Genomic DNA, 12,828 nt, shown 5'->3' with positions numbered 1-12,828 from the left:
ACATAACAGTCTCTGATAGAGGAAAGGTGACAAGTCCTGACAGGACTCAGTCCAGGTCATGTATTTGGGAGCCCTGTGTCTGGCTGCCTGTGTTTGCCTCTTGTCTCTCGAGTCTCTCTGTGTACATATTTAAAAAGCTACATTTAATAAACAGACTTGTGGGTGCTTTAGGCCAGATAAAGTGGCCGTTCAGGGTACTTCCCAGGGTAACAGGCAAAACTGTACCAAGTCAAAAGGATTTGCATTGGAGTTCCTTGGGCAGATTTGAAGATGCAAATTTGAAAATGTTCTTATTTGGACCTGGTTTCACTCACTTTTTCGGAAGAAACCAGCAAACAAGCAGTAGAGACTAGTTCATTATATTGTTTTCATTTTCATTTTCAAGGATAATTATTCTTTTTTTTTTTTTTTAATCCTTTCATGAGTATGAGCAGATGAAAATGTGTGTGATTTTGTTTGTGAATGTACTTTTATCTCAGTCATATTGTATTTCATAGCAGGCTCTGGGCCTTGCCTGAGGACTTTCTTCTACTAAGATTTTTTTAATTAAGGCTTGGACTCTTCCTAAATTTAGTAATTATTCTTCTTTGTAATTGAATTTCCAACAGAGACCTGTAACATAAGAAACAACATTCTCCTAGCACCAGAATTATGAATTGATTGCATTTTATGAGGTGTGGAAAGGAGTTCCCCTAATATTATGAAGTCATATCAGCCTAGATATTACATGAATTAAATAATTCCTCCTCCCATTTTCCCTTTTTGAATATACTTTCATATATATAAAGAACCTTTTAAAATATGAGTAGAAAATGTGGTAAATTTTTAAAAATAATTTATGTTGCTAAAAATTAAAAATATGCTTAAAATGCTTAAAAACTTTGAAGAGTATTAAAGTGCTTCCCTTCTATGTTAGGAAGCATTCAGAATTGTCTGAATTGAATGTAAAAGTCTTGGAAGCTCTGGAACTATATAACAAGTTGATGAATGAAGCACCAGTATATTCAGTCTATTCAAAGATCCATCATCCAGCACATTACCCACCTTCATCAGCTGGAGTTCCAATGCAGGTGAGCATTTTTGAGAACATTTTTCAAAATTTAAGAAAAGTTTTAAATTTAAAAAAAGAAAGCTTTAAAGCATAGTATTAAAATTTCTATGGTCTATGAATAACATTATAAAATTCACCTTTGTCAAAAAATGTTGGCTAAACAATTAGTGTTCACCAGGACAATTACAAAGACACTGATATTTCACAAATACATTTTAGTTCATTTATAACATAATGAAGAGACCATTAAATATATGAGGGGAGTTCTGTTCTTCATAAGCTTTTGTAAATATAAAGCATAAATCCTTTATGTAAGTGTAAATCCTTTTTGTAAGTATAAATCCTTTGATTTAGGACAGTGCCTGGCATGTCACAATTTCTACAGATGAGGTACTGATGCTGTTCCTGTTGCTCAGCAAGCAAAATTTAACATTTCTTTTAAATTTCTGTTAAGATTTCTTTGACTTACATGATTATTAAAAGGCTTCATTAAAGAACTCATTTTGTTCTCAGATCATGCTTTATATTTTCTTAGATGCACAACTTAAATTGTGCATGCATAACATATATGATGCAGGCATATAGATGCAGGTTCCATGAGCCATTCATGAACACCATCTTTTCCAGAACTTTACACCTTTTCTGTGTTTCCCAGCTGAACTGAATATTTATTTTTATCAATATCCATTATTCTGAAACCTTTTTGAAATTTCGGCCAGTTAGTGGTTGAATTCAGAATGAGTTTGGATGAACAAATTTCATATTAATTTACAAAAACTGGTATGTAAAGGAGTGTGTGAAGGAGACACCAAGGAGAAAAGATAGAATATGGATGCATAATCTAGATGACTTGACACAACATAATTGTTAAGTAAAAAAAAGAATAGTTACCATGGTAACTCACATCGGACAAGATGCATTTATCAAATATGCCATGCCCTGAACTTTTGAAAATGATGAAAGAGTCATTACATATGAGGATAGAAAGAATTTCTGGGTGCAAAAGACAGCTAGAGTTTATTCAATATTGCTTCTGTTTTCAAAGAGTTATCTGCTGCTGCTATGAACATGGAACAAAAAGAAATGCAATTTGCGCCATTGTGTTATGGGACTGTGTATTGTATTTACTTCTTTGTGTGTCTGTAAAGGGTTATTTATTATTCCTATGTCAGGTTTTTCTGTTTAGTTGCATACTATTTACAGTCTGTGTTTTGCTAAGCATAACTCATTTCTTTAAAAAGCTAGCTTTCAAAAAAAAAAAAAGCTAGCTTTCTGTCTAGTTTGAGTCTTCACATGATGCTATCTGTACTATTCGTGCATAACAGCATTTGAAATATTCAAAGTTCCTATTCTAATTTGAAAAAAAAAGTTCGTACTAAAAAAAGTTAGCGTAACACACCATTAATTGCATCTGTGAAGGCCACTCAGGAATCCTAACCTGCAGAAGAGGTCCGCTTCCACCATCTCAGCCTGTGGTCAGTGGGCTGTTATGTGTCTGCTAAGGAGGTAATATGATTGTACTTATTAATGTCATAGTTGATTTGGCATTTCTAGCATTCTAAATTTTCATGTCATTGGTCTTTGCTTTAAAAATAGCTTAGTTTAAAACTTATGGTTACCAAGGGGGAAGGGGTGGGGGGGAGGGATAAACTGGAACATAGGGATTGACATATACACACTACTATATATAAAATAGATAACTAATAAGAACCTACTGTATAGCACAGGGAACTCTACCTAAAACTCTGTAATGACGTATATGGGAATAGAATCTAAAAACAGGTGGATATATGTATATGTATAACTGATTCACTTTGCTGTACAGCAGAAACTAACACAACATTGTAAAGCAACTATACTTCAATAAAAATTAATTTTTAAAATGAGCTCAGTTTAAAACTGGAGCGATTGATATTTATTAAACGTGCATCGTTTTGATGCTGTATTTGGTAAGCAGATGGTAGATCCTGTATGTTACCCTGGAAATTAAGTAGGGCACATATAAATATTCACAGAGACTTAGACCTTTGCTATTTCTTAAGAGTACATCTCCTTTACCCATAGTTCTTCTTTCCTTTTGTCCTATCTGTCCTGCAGGCAGGATGAAGGAGGCATTGGCAGAGAGGGCCTGCACTCTGCCTTGATACCATTTATTCTTCAACTTGCTCTTTTAAGTTTCATTCTTAAGAAGTTGAATAAGTCACCTGAGATGGGGGTGAAGAAGGTCATCTCTCTGATGGTAACTTGAAGTGATACTGTGCTGCCCTTCAAGGGAGTATATAGTTTTCTGTGGCTCTTCAGCAAGACATGTTACTTAGTAATAGGCAACCTGGGTGGATTCCAACGTGCTCCTTAAAAGTACACCACCTCCCTTCCTTTCAACACCCTGCAAAATAAAAGAACAAGTAAATCATAAATTTCCATAGATTTGGCACTGTTATTTGGAAGCGCTTCGCTTTTTATACTAGGGTGGATAGATTAGTAGAATCAGATTGCTCCCCAAAGAAGTATAACATTTTATTTCATTTAAGTCTTTTGAAGTTTTAAATGAATTGCTAGGTAGTTGTTTGGGAGATCAGTAAGTCAACTTTTTCTCTTTGGTTAATAGACATATCCAGTTCAACCACATGGTGCAAACTATATGGGTCAAAGTATTCACCAAGTCACTGTTGCCCAAAGCTACAGCCTAGGACCAGATCAAATCGGTCCACTGAGATCGCTGCCTCCAAATGTGAATTCCTCAGTGACAACACAGGCTGCTCCAACTCCGTATTTAAGGTGAGTGTTTGGGAGCTGTGTTAATTTTGTAATTATATGCATTAAATTTTCACAGATTTTCAGAATGAGAATAATTAGACCCTTCTCTTTATAATAATAGTGCCCTCTTTTGCTATTGAGATGAAGTTGTAGAACTTCCCATTCAAGATCCCATGAAATTGGAATGGTGCTGTCTTAGCTTTGTTAACCATACTGAGATGGTGCCTAGACCTGGCTTATGGTCTGGGTCCCCGGGACAAAATAAAGCTAACTGTCCCTTACAGGACCCAAGCCTGTACTTGGGTCCTGTAAGGGTATACTTAGCATGGTGCTCTAATCAGCCTAGTAAAGTAGTCCCAGACATATTTTAGGAGCATGTACTCCTAAAAATCAGAAAACTTTTGTTACTTTGACTCTTAAAAAGAAGTGTGTTTGAGCTGTGGAATTTGTAGTCTAAGTTTTCATACTAACTTCTATTCTGAAAAACATGTTTAAATCTTGCCTTCTGTTAACTTTGCTTAACCACACAAAATGTTTATTCAGTACAGTCACGTGTAATGATTTGTAAGGTCTCTTCCCAATCTTAAATTCCATGTGTATAAATTTTAGACATTATCTGGAAATTAAATAAATCTGTTGGTATTGGTGTTTGATTAAGTTAAAATGTAAAAATTTTGTTATCCTGGGTGACACTAGGAATTACAGAGAGAAAAACGAGTATAGACATTACTCGTTTTTGGACGAGTATAGACATTAATCCTCCTATATTGAAGCAGTGTATTTGGTGCATTTAAAAATTATATATCTTTTATAAGATATGCTATAGTAATTACAGGAACAAATGAAAGTCCTGCGATTTGGTGTGACTTTTCAACTTAGTGGGGTTTTGGGGGTTTTGTTTTGTTTTTGTATAGTGTCAATAAGTAAACTATAGGTCAGGACTATTTTGAGGGTAGATTCAGGACCCTATGTGGATTACATGTTCTCCCTGCCTTTATTATTTTTATGTAGGGATTCAGGTTAAGCTATCCCGGGCAGCTTTGAAAGTGCCCTACCAAAGGAAAGTATAAAGAGTGGGTGAGGAATAGTGGTCTCCTCTGTGCTGATCGAGAGAAGAGGGAAGGGAGAAAATGGGCTGAGGGTGTACTTGAGCCGGGGTTTTGTTCTCATTGCAGCTGGCCAAGGACGCCAGCATCAGAAACAATCTGCGTCTCCTCAAAAGATTTCTAAATGTTTTCCGTGAGAGATTTTGGAGAAAACAGAATTAGATAGGCCGTATAAGCCTATATTTTATTTCTTTTTGAGTACTTTCTTCTTCCCAAATATAAAAATTACATTAACAGTATTGGATAGCTGGAGTAGTTAAATCATAATCGGAATAGTAGAGGTATATAAACTTAAAGAGACGGAAAAGACATTTTTATTTTCTCATGATGATTGATCTCTGACCGTAACTTAGATAAAGTAATTATGGTTTTCTTTTTAAAATTTTGTTTGTAGTGCTGGACAAGACACTGTTTCCAATCCTACTTACATGAATCAGAACTCTCACCTTCAATCAGCTACTGGTGCAGCTGCTTACACGCAGCAAATGGGGATGTCTGTGGATCTGTCATCTCACCAGAGCACTACTTCCAGTTTGCCGCGGTCGGCAGGCTTTGCAGTGGCAGCTCCAGCTCATTCAGTTTCACAGCAGCAAACAGATTACCCTCAGCAGCAGCCTCTCCTTTAAAAACAAACCAAGCAAAAAAAAAAAACAAACAAACAAACAAAAAAAAACAAACCAAGCATTTTCTTGAAAGCCTTCCTAAGTGTACTGCTTGACCCTTGTGATTGTAATCTGAAAATATTAAAAGAAGAAAAAAAATTTTTCTCAGCTCAAAAGGCCCATGAATAAAGCTCAGAAACGTATTTTACTCTAACAGGCCATAAAAGGTTTTTTCAGTCCCAACTTGTTTGAGGTCAAATTTTTGATGAGAGGCAGCTTCAGGTTCCTTCCAGTTAGTTTTTTCTTACTTTCAAATCTCTCTACACAAATCTGGACAACCAGTAAGTAGCCTTATGACACTAAACAACATGACATAGGAGCGTATAAAGAAACCACCATTTACCCCTAAAATATGGTAATTGGGAGAGCACTGAAATGTTTAAGTATTTTTTGTCTGCATATTTTTTTTTCAGAGTTTCCCACCCATCATTATTTTAAAAGGCAAACATGTTTTTGTGTACGCTAGCTTCCCTACATATTTCCTTTGGCTTCTTAAATTGTAGTTGTGTTTGCAGTACTGTCAGTTTTGCTCTCAGTGGTGTGTTGAGTAGTAATTAGCATATAATTGTCTACAGAAGCAAGAGCACTTTGGGAGGAACAAAAATGTTTTCTGTTATTATCAGTGAAGACCATGTAAATGCAGTTGTGTGATAAAGCATTTAGCCAGTCCCCCAGGCATGCCAACAAGTGGGCTGAGGAATGCCCCACAAAACATTTCCATTCCCTGGAAAAAACCGATTTCTTTTCCTACAGGCTTCCTTGGCATTTAGAATTGCCACTAATGACCTTTTCAAGTGATTTTGGCCATTCTCTAATGAAGGTATGGTCAGTTTTTTTGTTTGTTTTGTTTTCCTGTAGTGTGGTGTGCAGAGATGCTGCATTCCCTTTTTACAGAGTATATGTGAATTTAAGCTATGAGACATTCCTAATAATTTGATGTGATATATATACCAAGTGTGGATGATGTGTGTTTTTATTGATGTTGTTCTTTTAAAGAGATGATTTGAGTACCACTGGTATGCCAGACTGTTGAAAATTTTGGCCATTCCTTTCAAAAGTAATCCTGAGCCTGTGGAATAATAACAGGCAATGGCTTTATAGGGAAGCCATCAAGACAGTTTTCCTGAAGCCTATGTTTTAAAGTGAGTTTATAGTGCTAACAGATTCCATGTACTTTAGGAGTTCGGTAGTAAACCAATAAGGATTGTTTTCTTTCCTAAAAATTTGCACACTACTGCATCATCTGCCAACTTTTTAGATAACACAACATGCAAATACATATGCTTACAGATATATGGTATTTAGACTGGGGAAAAACAATGGACATAAGTTTTGTTTTTAAAAAGTTAATTTGTGGGAATTCTCTGGTGGTCAGTGGTTAGGACTCGGCGCTTTCACTGCTGGGGCCCGGGTTCGATCCCTGGTTCGGGGAACTAAGATCCCGCAAGCCGCCAAAAAAAAAAAAAGTTAACTTGCATGGAAGCAAGATTTCTATATTGTTTTTTAAAGAAAGCCCTTAATCTTTCTACCAAGAATCCGTTTGAAGACAGTACTCTGGAAATTTTTGTCATTTATGTAGTTACAGAAATTTGATTATAAGTATGTTCCTTTTTCAAAGAAACTGTATATTAGAACAAAATAGTCTTATGTATACTACTTGGTCTACATGTAAAGGGAAAAACAAGCAGTATTTGAAAGCCCAATTTCTGTCATTGTCTTATTTCAGGTACAAGTAACTGGAAAGAAACTTAACCTTTCATGTCTCTGTTCTGTTTTTTATCCAGTATTTTCCTTCTATGTGAATTCAATTATATACTTATAAAAAATTCTAAAATGGCACCTTACTTTTTTGGAAATGAATCTTCTATTCTTTAAAGAAAACAAAACATAAAAAACATTTACAAAGCTGCTCTTAATAATAATTAATGTTTGCATATATATGGAAAATCTTATTTTTCCCCCAAACAATATTTAATAAAGTTATTTTAATGTTTGTGTAAATAATTCATGTATAATTGTGATCTGAGTTGTAAAAGCTTAATTCTGTATAAGTCTTTGAAGTAGAATAAATACTGCACACCCACTAAATCGGGATCTGCCATTTAAGTTCACCTAATGTAGTTTTGTAATGATATAACATGCAACATGTATATAGTGTATATTGGCATTTAGCAGTGAAATTTTATACATCCAGAAGTTTCTTCTCCCTTTTAAATTAAAAATTATTTTTGCCATACTGTAATGAATTTTGTGTTGCAGGTTGTTGATAGTATAAAAACGTTATTGAATCTGTGTACTGAGATGATATTTTTGGTGTTAATAAGAAACATAGGGTTGTTATTTTTCTTTCTTTTTCATGATCTTATGGATTGTATTTAAGACCTGTTTATAATTAAATGTTTTCTGCCAAAGGAATTGTCTAACATCAAATATCTACATTAGGTTCATAGGTTTATATAAAAAATAAAAATAACTTCTGCTTTTTCATATTGTATCTTGGTACATTAGAAAGAATTCCTGAAAATTTATAATAAAATTAATTTTCGCTAATGTGGGAAAAATTTCCCCTGGATGTTAAACTGTATAAAGTAGGATATGTTCTTATAGTTTGGAAAATGTATGGTCTATCAGTATTGTCTTATAATTTGGTAATTTGTTTATAAAATTACCTGAACATTAAATAATTATAATATATCAACTAGGAGTTGATACTTGACTACGTAACAAATTTCACTGTAAATTTTTGAAGATAGTTATAGTTTCATTGTCCAAATTTTTTAAAAAATTGATTATTAGATGTTAAAAAAAATTATGGCTTAAAGATTTAAAAAGCAAGTTTTTCTTAGTAAAAATTGTAAGTGTCAAGGCCCCTGACTTCTAAGAGAGGATTTATTGAATTGTCATTATGATGAGAAAGCTGAAGTTATTTTTGTAAATAATAAATTGTAAATAATATAGCACCAGTCTGTCATGCTTTGTTTCTGTCAAAAGGCATTTTTCTTATTTACTTACATCAGTTTTAGTAAGTAAAGGGAGGACTCAATTCTAGGGATTTGATTATTTTGTTAATTTGATTTATTTTTGTTTGAAGGTTAAAGATTTTTGTTTTTACGTTTATTTATTTATTTTTGGTTGCATTGGGTCTTCATTGCTGTGCTTGGACTTTCTCTAGTTGTGGCGAGTGGGGGCTGCTCTTTGTTGCAGTGCGTGGGCTTCTCCTTGCGGTGGCTTCTCTTGTTGCGGAGCACAGGTTCTAGGTGCGCGCGCTTCAGTAGATGTGGCGAACGGGCTTAGTTGCTCCGCGGCATGTGGGATCTTCCCAGACCAGGGCTGGAACCCGTGTCCCCTGCATTGGCAGGCGGATTCTTAACCACTGCACCACCAGGGAAGCCCCAAGATTTATTTTTTAATAAAGCTTTCTGCAGAAGAACTATTCTAATTTTACCAAGCCAAATTTGAGTTTGCATCTTTAAAAAACATTACTGTGTCAAAAAAAATTAGGTTGCTTACGTAGAGTAGTGGGATGAATAGTGTCCTCCCAAAATTCACGTTCACCCAGCATGTCAGAATGTGACCTTATTTGGAAAAAGTCTACAGATGGAAGTAGGTAAGGATCTTGAGATGAGATCATCCTGGATTTAGGGTGAGCTCTAAATCCAATGACAGGTGTCCTTATAAGAAGAGAAGACACAGAGACAGCGAGCAAGTCATGTGAAGATGGAGGCATAGATCGGAATTATTCTGCCACAAGTCAAGAACTGCCTGGGGCCACCAGAGCTGAAGGAGGCAAGGAAGGATTCTTCCCTAGAGACTTCAGAGGGAACATGGCCTTGCTGACACCTTGATTTCAAATGTCTAGCCTCTAAAACTCAGAAGAAATCAGTGTTTTAAGGCACTATGTTTGAGGTACTTTGTTATGGCCGCACTAGGAAACTAATGAACTTGGATAAAAGTGTACAGCAAAATCTGGATACCAAGCATTCCAAACTTTTACAAGATTGGTTAAAATTGTCACAAGAGTTCTGAGACAAATGTTTGTAGCCCAATAGCAATCTTTTATTATCTTTTCCAAACTATAATGAAATTGCATGGATAAATGAAACTAAGACCCCTGATAATCCCATAATCCCATTTTTAGTGATTTTTTTAAAAAACATCTACATTTCAATTATTGCTTTCTTTATGCCAGAGGTGTTAACAAGATTGTAGCTTATGCATTTACTATTCACTCTTCTCCTCTATCTTGAGTAGTGGGTATTGAACGAAAGGAGAAATGTTCAAAGGCAAGCAGAGGAACAGAAGAAGAAACCAGAAAACTGGATTGGATATTCCCCAGAAAGGCTACTGAAGAATGGAGTTGTGTTCTTATTTTATACCATTTAATATACTCATGAGGAAAAGAAAGACTTTCCAATATCTTTATCCAATAAAGATAATAAAGATATCCAATACAGCAAGTCAGTGACCTCTACTAATTACATGTGGTCTAGGGAGCCTGCTACCTTTAAAAAAAAATTGAGGTGAAATCATATAACATAAAATTAGCCGTTCTGAAATGAACAATGGCATTTAGTACATTTATAGTGTGCAGCCACCACCTCCCAAAATTAGACTTCTTGTGTCTCGCTGTTTTCACTTAATATAAAGTTTTTGAGGTGCATCTCTATATATACCATAATATGAGGTTCATATACCACAGTTTATTCATTCATCTGTTGATGGATACTTGGGATGTTTCCACCTTTTTGCTGTTGTGAATAGTACTGCCATGGACATGCATGTACCTGTTATTTGAGTACTGATTTTCAATTCTTCTGGATCTATACATAAGAGTGGAACTATTGGGTTATGTGGTAATTCTATATTTAATTTTTTGAGGATCTGCCAAACTTCCACCAACAGTGCACGAGGGTTCCAATTTCTCTACATCCTCACCGACGTTTATTTCCTAGTTTTAAAAGTTATAGCTCTCCTGGTAAATGAGAAGTGGTACCTCATTGTGGTTTTTGTGTTTCCCTAATGATTAATGATGTTGAGCATCTTTTCTTGTGCATGGCCATTTGTATATCTTCTTTGGAAAAATATCTGTGTGAGCCCTATGCCCACTTTTTAATTGGATTGTTTGTCTTTTGTTATTGAGTTGTAAGAGTTCTTTATATATTATGGATACTAGACTCTTACTATATACCTGACTTAGATCTAGTTTCTTCCCTTCTATGGGTTGTCTTTTCACTTTCTTTTTTTTTGCGGTACGCGGGCCTCTCACTGTTGTGGCTTCTCCCGTTGCAGAGCACAGGCTCCGCATTCGCAGGCTCAGTGGCCATAGCTCACGGGCCCAGCCGCTCCACGGCATGTGGGATCTTCCCGGACCGGGGCACGAACCCGTGTCCCCTGCATCGGCAGGCGGACTCTCAACCACTGCGCCACCAGGGAAGCCCTTTTCACTTTCTTGATGATGTTCTTTGATGCACAAAAGTTTTTAATATTGATGGAGTCCATTTTATCTATTATTTTTTTGTTGCTTGTGCTTTCGGTGTCATATCTAAGTTCATTACTAAATCCAAGCTCATGAAGATTTTCTCCTGTTTTCTTCTAAGCGTTTTATGGTTTTAGCTCTTATAATTAGGTCATTGATCCATTTTGATTTAGTTTTTGTACATGATGTGAGGTAGGACTCCCAACTTCATTCTTTTGCATATGGGTATCCAGTTGTCCCCTTTTGTTGAAGAGACTGTTCTTTCACCAGCTGCTTTTTGACACTGCTATAACGTACTCTAATGGTAGTCAGTTCTAGAACCTAAGTCCTCCAACTGCAATGCATCAACCACATAGCTGTATAGTTTGCAGTTCTAAGAGGTGACAGCCTTGTACTCATCTGATTACTTCTGTCACATACCAAAAGGGGAATCAGTGCTATCTTGTCAGCATATAGCTCCCCACTCAGTGCTATCTTGTCAGCATATAGCTCCCCACGGTGAACAGGTAGCCCATGAACAGATATGTTGGGTGTCAATGTAGAGGTGGTTTTTAGCTGTCACATAATTTTTTTTTTTTCTCCAAGTAACTTCAAACAAGTGTTGTGAAAAGTACATTGTCTAAACTTTATAAATGGGACATAGAACCCCAGACAAATATAATCTTTATCATATTTCTTTCCTGGGAAACCCTCCCGCAGGGATTTTTGCCTACATGTCTTTGGTCAGGACTGTGTCAAAAGGCTACCCTTAACAGCAAGTGAGTCTGGGAAAGTGAGTATTTTGTTTTCCAGCCTCTATATAATATAGAGAAGGCAGGAAAGAAGATGATTAGGAATGAATGTAGAGTGAGCCATTCTATAGTATCTGCCACAGAGACAGACCTGTCCAGGTGTGTTTACAAGCTGGTGTTACTATTTGTGTGCCTGGTAAATAAATTCAGACTCAAATTGCTCTGTTACTGTCCCATGGTCAAATAAGCTCTTGTTCAGATTCTCTAATACAAGCACACCATAGTTTTTTAGTCAGTAAAGGCTAGAATTAATATATTTACATCTGACTTGATTATTAAAACTGGGACATTTTTTTTTTAACCTCAGGAGAGACAGAGAAGTCCCTGGAAGTGGAGATGGGGATTAAAGATTTAAGCTGCTCTTGTCACTTCTATTTTAAAATAGATTTAAAAAATTACAGGTTTATTAGCATTCATTAATTAATTCATATAATAACATAGCTACTATATGCTGGGGATGCTAAGAACTGAATTTCCAAGGCTGAGTTGTTTCTCGCTTCACCATGCACTAACTGGTCATATAACATCAGATGTTGCACTTTGACTTGATTGTAAACCATTTTCATATACAGTGTCATTGAATTCTCAACACTTTTTAGAGAGGTAGGCAAAGAGGTTAAATAATCTTCACAAGGTCACACAGCTAGTTAAGTGGCAAAGTTAGGATTATGAACCGGTCTAACCGATGCTCACGCATGTGCCTTTTCCCTTTTCCCTTTTCCTTTACACTAGTGTGACTATTGCCTAGAAATGATTTGTATATTAAGGTTATCAGGTAACAGCTTCCTTTCTCACAAATCACTGAGATTGATGGGGTCCCAAAGGGCTCACATGGATATAAAATGCCTTCAGATGTGAGAACGCTCATCTAAAGAAGAGCATACAAGTGGCTGGATCTATTTACTGTGTAACTTGTAGTACACTTAGCTCTGTCACACAGGTGGGCTGATGAGACCAGAGTTTGATGCAAACAGACTGGCTCTTT

At 35.9% G+C, this 12,828-nt stretch overlaps 1 protein-coding gene across 2 annotated transcripts in view; it reads left to right on the top strand.

Annotated features, from left to right (window-relative positions):
* The window catches only part of STAM2 (signal transducing adaptor molecule 2), a 51,224-nt gene extending 43,237 nt beyond the window's left edge, over positions 1 to 7,987 (top strand). For both annotated transcript variants that reach the window (XM_079923459.1, XM_079923458.1), the window contains exons 12-14: positions 917 to 1,070; positions 3,660 to 3,829; positions 5,309 to 7,987. In XM_079923459.1, coding sequence (XP_079779585.1) covers positions 917 to 1,070; positions 3,660 to 3,829; positions 5,309 to 5,540 — 556 coding nt within the window. In that variant the 3' untranslated portion in view covers positions 5,541 to 7,987. The remainder of the gene's footprint in view (positions 1 to 916; positions 1,071 to 3,659; positions 3,830 to 5,308) is intronic.
* Positions 7,988 to 12,828: the final 4,841 nt, after the last annotated feature.

This window comes from Stenella coeruleoalba, assembly GCF_951394435.1.
Source record: "Stenella coeruleoalba genome assembly, chromosome: 6".
NCBI classification, from domain to species: domain Eukaryota; kingdom Metazoa; phylum Chordata; class Mammalia; order Artiodactyla; family Delphinidae; genus Stenella; species Stenella coeruleoalba.
The sequence above is the reverse complement of the archived record's forward strand: the minus strand, read 5'-3'. Positions and strand labels throughout refer to the sequence as shown.